Source organism: Pseudoliparis swirei, chromosome 18 (assembly GCF_029220125.1).
Source record: "Pseudoliparis swirei isolate HS2019 ecotype Mariana Trench chromosome 18, NWPU_hadal_v1, whole genome shotgun sequence".
Classification (NCBI taxonomy): domain Eukaryota; kingdom Metazoa; phylum Chordata; class Actinopteri; order Perciformes; family Liparidae; genus Pseudoliparis; species Pseudoliparis swirei.
In genome coordinates, this window is record NC_079405.1 from 29394674 (window position 1) to 29401381 (window position 6708).

At 52.6% G+C, this 6708-nt stretch overlaps 1 protein-coding gene and 1 long non-coding RNA gene across 2 annotated transcripts in view; both read right to left on the minus strand.

Annotated features, from left to right (window-relative positions):
• Nucleotides 1-2021, minus strand: part of LOC130208974 (dnaJ homolog subfamily C member 11-like) — a 10176-nt gene extending 8155 nt beyond the window's left edge. Inside the window, exons 1-2 of the mRNA XM_056438447.1 lie at nucleotides 1889-2021; nucleotides 815-944 (exon numbers count right to left, since the gene is read on the minus strand). Of these exons, the coding sequence (XP_056294422.1) occupies nucleotides 815-944; nucleotides 1889-2014 (256 nt within the window). The 5' untranslated portion in view covers nucleotides 2015-2021. The remainder of the gene's footprint in view (nucleotides 1-814; nucleotides 945-1888) is intronic.
• Nucleotides 2022-3897: 1876 nt separating this feature from the next.
• LOC130208975 (uncharacterized) lies at nucleotides 3898-5431 on the minus strand. Its single transcript, XR_008834510.1, has 2 exons — nucleotides 5118-5431; nucleotides 3898-4550 (listed from the first exon to the last, which is right to left on the minus strand). It is a non-coding gene; the product is annotated as an uncharacterized LOC130208975 (long non-coding RNA).
• Between the last annotated feature and the right edge of the window lie 1277 nt (nucleotides 5432-6708).

The window sequence follows — 6708 nt, forward strand, 5'->3', positions numbered from 1 at the left end:
TCTGTCCTCGCCTCCTCCTCAGGTCCTCTCCTCTCATGTCCTCCTCCTCCGCCCTCTCGCTCTCCTATCTCCTCTGTCCTCTGGGTCCTCGTCCTCCGTCCCTCTCGCCTCCTCTCTCTCGTGTCCTCCGCCCTCTCGCCTCCTCCGTCCTGTCTCCTCTGTCCTCCTCTCGCTCCTCTCGTCTCCCTCTGGTCCTCCTCGTCTCCTCCTGTCCTCCGTCTCTGTCTCCTCTCCGTCTCTGTCTCTCCTGGTCCTCGTCTCTGTCCTCCGTCCTCTCGTCTCCTATCCTCTCGTCTCCGCCTCCTGTCTCCTCTGTCTCTCCTGTCTCCTCCTCCTCTGCCTCTCCTCGCTCTGTCCTCTGGTCTCTCTGTCCTCCTCCGGTCCTCTCTCTCCTCCGCCTCCTCGTCTCGCTCCTCTGTCCTCTCTGTCTCCTCCGTCCTCTCGTCTCCTCGCCTCCTCTCTCGCCTCCTCTGTCCTCTCGTCCTCCGTCTCTCCGTCCTCCTGTCTCCTCTCCGTCCTCTCGCCTCCTGTCCTCTCGCCCTCCGCCTCTGTCTCCTCTCCTCGTCTCCTCTGTCCTCTCGTCTCCTCTCATCTCTCTCTCTGTCCTCTGTCCTCGTCTCCTCTGTCCTCTTGTCTCCTCTGTCCTCTCATCTCCTCCTCTCCTCGTCCTCTCGTCCTCTGTCCTCTCTCTCCTCCTCCTCTGTCTCTCTGTCCTCCTGTCTCTCCGTCCTCCGCCTCCGGTCTGTCTCTCTGTCTCCTGTCTCTCGCCTGTCTGCCTCGTCTCCTCTGTCCCTCCTTTCCTGTGTCCTCTCACCTTGGTAGGCCTGGTGCACCTGTGTGAACAGCTGCTCGGCGCGTCTCTTGAGCTCGGGGTCGCGGTGCTTGTCGGGGTGGTAGAGCATGCAGAGCCTCCTGTAGGAGGCCTTCAGCTCCTCCTGCTGGGCCTGGGAGGAGAGAGGAGGAGACGCAGCTTATCAACGCCAGAGGAGGGGAGAGGAGAGAGGAGGAGAGAGGAGAAGAGAGAGGAGAGAGGAGAAGAGAGAAAAGAGGAGGAGGAGGAGACGCAGCTTATCAACGCCAGAGGAGGGGAGAGGAGAGAGGAGAGGAGAGAGGAGGAGAGAGGAGGAGAGAAGAGAGGAGGAGAGAGGAGAAAAGAGGAGGAGGAGGAGACGCAGCTTATCAACGCCAGAGGAGGGGAGAGGAGAAGAGAGGCGAGAGGAGAAGAGAGGAGAGGAGAGAGGAGGAGAGGAGAGGAGAGAGGAGGAGGAGAGAGGAGGAGAGGAGGAGAGAAGAGAGAGAGAGAGAGAGAGAGGGAGAGGAGGAGGAGGAGACGCAGCTTATCAACGCCAGAGGAGGGGAGAGGAGAAGAGAGAGGAGAAGAGAGAGGAGAGAGGAGAAGAGAGGAGAGGAGAGAGGAGGAGAGAGGAGAAAAGAGGAGGAGGAGGAGACGCAGCTTATCAACGCCAGAGGAGGGGAGAGGATAGAGGAGGAGAGAGGAGAAGAGAGAGGAGGAGAGAAGAGAGAGGAGGAGAGAGGAAGAGAGGAGGAGACGCAGCTTATCAACGCCAGAGGAGGGGAGAGGATAGAGGAGAAGAGAGGCGAGAGGAGAAGAGAGGAGAGAAGAGAGAGGAGGAGAGAGGAAGAGAGGAGGAGACGCAGCTTATCAACACCAGAGGAGGGGAGAGGAGGTTAGAGGAGGTGCTCTGGGGTTTGAGGAGGTGGTCAAAGGAGCACGCATTACTCTGCGGGTCAAACGCTGCATTCAGGGAACGGAGGAGGGGGGGGGCTTCACCCCGACAGCCCACCGGCAGTCTACCCGACGGTCCCCCCGGTCCACCGGCAGCGTACCGGGAGTCTAACCGACAGTCCCCCCCCCGGTGAGTCCTACCTCCCTCCGGACGTTGAGCAGAGAGTAGTAGTCCTGGTTGTCAGACTCAAAATCATCATCTAAGGACGCCGCCATGTTTGCGCTTGGTTTGGCCCCGCCCACCGCGCCAGTGATCTGGAAGCTCATTGGACCGTCCGGTCCGGGGCGGAAGCAGCTCTGGCGCCCCCTGCTGGCGGCGCCCGGAACACATTATGCTCCTGCGGAGAGGAAGTACTTTATGGAGGGTTTGTATTCTCACGTGTAGGAACACGTTCACCTCTCTGCTGAATGACTATTCCAGTATAAATGACTTCATTATAATATAAATGACTATTATAATATAAATGATTTTATTACAGTAGAAATTACTTTATTATAATACGGAACACCCCTGCTCCGCCGTGCCCCCTCCGGGGCTCCATCCCCGTGATGCACCTGTCGTCGAGCTCATTGATGAACAGAGACGCTGTCGGCGTTTCTCAATTCAAAGGACACGAGTACAGACTTGTGTCCTTTGAATTGAGAGGACGAGACGACGGTCTTTCTGGTCTTTCTGGTCTTTCTGCGATTGGAACAGCAGCTGACTTGATGACGTCACCACATCAGCTGTTCTTGCTCCTGGGTTTATTCAAATTATTCACTGTAAATTATTTTTTACGGTCAAATAAACAAAACATCCTAACATTACATTCCTGACTCAACAACAGTAGTATTTATAAAAAGTCAACTGTCAGTAGTTTATTTTCTCCTCCGCTACTGTTTCCAGTTGCTGGTGAAATGCATTCTGGGATATCTGCTCGCCAGAGTCCGCACAAGTCTCCTCTGATGCATCCTGGGTAAAGTGGGAGGATCAAGTCACATCCGGGCATTTTGACCGTGCTTTGCGAGAAGCGAACTTTGAATGTGAACATGTACTCGGGCTGCGACTGATGACGAGACACGAGGCACGAGGACACGAGGAGAGGAAAGTACACACAAGCACACATATTGAGAAACGCCGGCTGTTCAGGATCTTTGTATATAACAGCTTCCGGTTTGTAGCGGAAGAGGAAATGCCTCTCCAGAGAGGATTCCCGCTGCTTGAGGGAATCACCTCTAATAACACGGTAATATATAATATCATAGATATAATATCCGAATGTCACAACAATGTCCTCCTCCTCTTCCTCCTCTTCTCTTTAATTCAGTAACGCGGCTCAGAGAAAGCAGCTGTCCGCGTGCACGCGCACGGCCGGTGCGCGCGGAGCTGTCCTTTCAGCACCAAGGCTGTGTCTACTACCGCGCACTTAACGAAGTACACTGCAATGCAGTACACTGCATTGCAGTGTACTGCGTCGCTGATGAGTCCGTCTCAAATGGAACACTTACGTTAACCACTTGGCGGAAGTGACGGACGCAAATCTGTTCACGGCAGCCGCGAAATTAAGCCGGGAGTGACGTATGCAAATCTGCTTGCGATACCCTAACCCTTAAAGTGACCAAATGAAGCACTTCTTGCCCTCTTGTTGTCCCTTGTTTACCTTTCTCCACCCCATGTGGAAACTGCGATACCTCCACAATCGCGGCAGGAGCCTCCGCCTTCTGGCTGAAGTCGAGATGGTATATGTACATTTAATTGTGTGATTTTGCCTTACCTTCACAGCATAGCTTCATGTAGTAGTTGCAATTAAATTCTCCTCACTAGGTATGCTAAATTCTCAATTATCTTTGTCAGAAGTAGCCTTCTTCTTTGCAATCCACATACACACCATATGGAAATAAAACATGACAAATCTGTACATGTTTGTCCCTAGATTCCAATTAGTTTTAAGAATTATCCACTGAAATGATAGGCATCATCTGCTTGAATTCACACAGTAATAGGCCTACTTTGACTGACTGTACTTTTATACACATCTCTGTTGTAGTGAAGTTCACCCTGATACAGGAATCAATGAGCAATTGAACACACAGGCATATTAATTTGTTGTTACAAACATGCATCAATTCTAATATAAATCAGAAAACGTAATAAAAGACTACAAAACCTCAATGACAACATTTTATTGATAAAATGACTTACATATTAATATAATCTTCCCTTCCCCTCCCACACTCTACAGCAGCCACCCAGTCCCAGGCGGCGCTGCCGTATCAATGCTGCAATGCCACTGCTGGCGTTGTGTTGTGATGGCCACAGTGACATGAGGGTGGACTTCAGGCTCACCGAGAGTCATTCAACGCCCTCATGGCTGTGCTGGGCACTGACTGACCACGGTTGGGGCCCCGAGATCTCCCGTCTAGTTTTTATTTTTTGGCTTGCCAGCGCCACCTCCTATCGGGTGGTGGCCAGGGCCTTCGACAGGCCCCGGGCTCAGTGCATGATGCCAGGGTCCTGAATAACAGCCCCATCTTCTATGAGCAGTCATCCCCTCCACCAGGATACTGTATCCTTGGGGATGGTGGCTCCCCCTGCCTGTCCCAACCCATCTGCCTCATGACCCCCTTCAGGCAGCCTGTCCACCTCCAAGCTACAACTGCTGCCTGTCAAAGGTGTGTTGTGGAGAGGTCCTTCGGGATACTGAAGACGCGATGGCGGTCCATCTTCTTCAAGGCCCTGGAGGTGGATGTGAGGTGCCAGAGGTCATTGGAGCCAGATGTCGGGAGGGCAGCAGAGGACCAGCAGCACCTCCAGGAAACGTCTCTGGGGCAGGAAACAGAAAGAGGATAGCCATTCAGTGCTCTGTCCCAGACCACCATTACATTTAAATTAATACATACACAACATTAAAAAAACAACACACAACGATGATTGAAAGCTACAATTATTTCTAGAAGGACAAGCTTAGATAGCTATCGTAACGGTATTAATTATCGGGCGGCGTGTGGGCAAACGCTCGCGGTGTCATGTTAACTCGTTATTAAACTGAGCATATCCATTGTTAATCCATTATTAAAATTGCTATTTCGATTGGTTAACAGAACAGCCGTTGTTTAACACTGTCCGATGACTGACAGCTATCTGTCGTCGGACTTGCCGCTGGAGAAGCGCCTGGAGCCGACCTGCCCCCGCTCGTCAAGCGGAAAGTGTCCGATAAAAGTGCACCTTCGTCGGACTGGCCGGGTGGTGGATTAGCCAGCTAGCTTATCATAACTGCCATGCAGATCCAATGGCATCTCATGCTACCTAGGTATGCTCACTAATCTGAGAATGGCATGTTAGTAGTACATTGTAATACCAGTACAATGTGTAACTACCGCTGATACTTACATTTACGGTCTGTAGCTTCGTGGTCTACCGCTTGTGCTGTCCGCCATTGTTTTAGAAATAAAATGAAGAGCTGGCGAAAGGGCTCCTCCTCTTCCGCTACGTCGCCAAGATGGCGGCCGCTTAGGGCGAGTAGTGTCCATCGTTTTACACGACATGTTTTACCCGTTTGCAGAGCGCCATCCGGGTACTTTCAGTGCTCTGAATTCTGCTGGATTTGTCAGTGGCGCACTTCGAACACTGAAAGTCAGCTCCAAGTGCTCAAGTGTGCGGTAGTAGACACAGCCCAAGTCGGATGACAGCATTTAAATACGTGATCATGCGTTATGACATCATGTGTCCACATGCCACTGGATCTACATGCGTGGCTGTGTGCGCGTGGGCCCGCGCTGCGCGTGCACGTGTGGAATAGAGAGGCGATGATGATGATGCTGTGGGAGGAGCTTAAAAAATGAAATGAAAGCTTCTCCCCAGTTATTGAGAGGAAATCAAAGCTGTCTGTGGATGACCACTCAATAAGGCGACATGCTCATAAACAGATGTTTCATGTCATCTGTCATGTGTGCAGCGTTGAGCAGATGCTTATTTTCCCCAGGTGTCTGATTGGAGTAGGAATGGTTGGACCCTGTAGCTCAGGTAGAAAGCTGCTCAGAAGACCTGAGGTTGTGGTTGTGGCAGTGAATGTTAATAAACTCCATCACCATAAGTGAAACATGGCACAAGTGACTCCTCTGGGACAAGAGAACTCACATCTGCATCACATACGTCTAGTCCAAAAACTACAACAGCACCAAATAGAACTACAACTGCCATTCACTGCATCTGTGCCCAACTCTATGAGAATGACAAGAAAAGTTCTGACGTTTCAGATTATTATAGCATGACATTTGAGATGAAATGCAATTACATTTAATAAATTGATGGAACAATAAGTATTTCTAAAGCAAAGTTTCCTCACCGATCTCAGGCTGGAGGTCTAGAGGTCTGGAGGTCCGGAGGTCTAGAGGTCTGGAGGTCCGGAGGTCTGGAGGTCTGGAGGTCCGGAGGTCCGGAGGTCTGGAGGTCCGGAGGTCTGGAGGTCTGGAGGTCTGGAGGGGTCACGAGACGAGGTCACGAGATGAGGTCACGAGACGGGGTCACGAGACGAGGTCACGAGACGGGGTCACGAGACGAGGTCACGAGACGGGGTCACGAGACGAGGTCACGAGACGGGGTCACGAGACGAGGTCACGAGACGGGGTCACGAGACGAGGTCACAAGACGGGGTCACGAGATGAGGTCACGAGACGGGGTCACGAGACGGGGTCACGAGACGAGGTCACGAGACGAGGTCACGAGACGGGGTCACGAGACGAGGTCACGAGACGGGGTCACGAGACGAGGTCACGAGACGGGGTCACGAGACGAGGTCACGAGACGGGGTCAAGAGACGAGGTCACGAGACGGGGTCAAGAGACGAGGTCACGAGACGGGGTCACGAGACGGGGTCACGAGACGAGGTCACGAGACGAGGTCACGAGACGGGGTCACGAGACGGGGTCACGAGACGAGGTCACGAGACGGGGTCACGAGACGAGGTCACGAGACGGGGTCA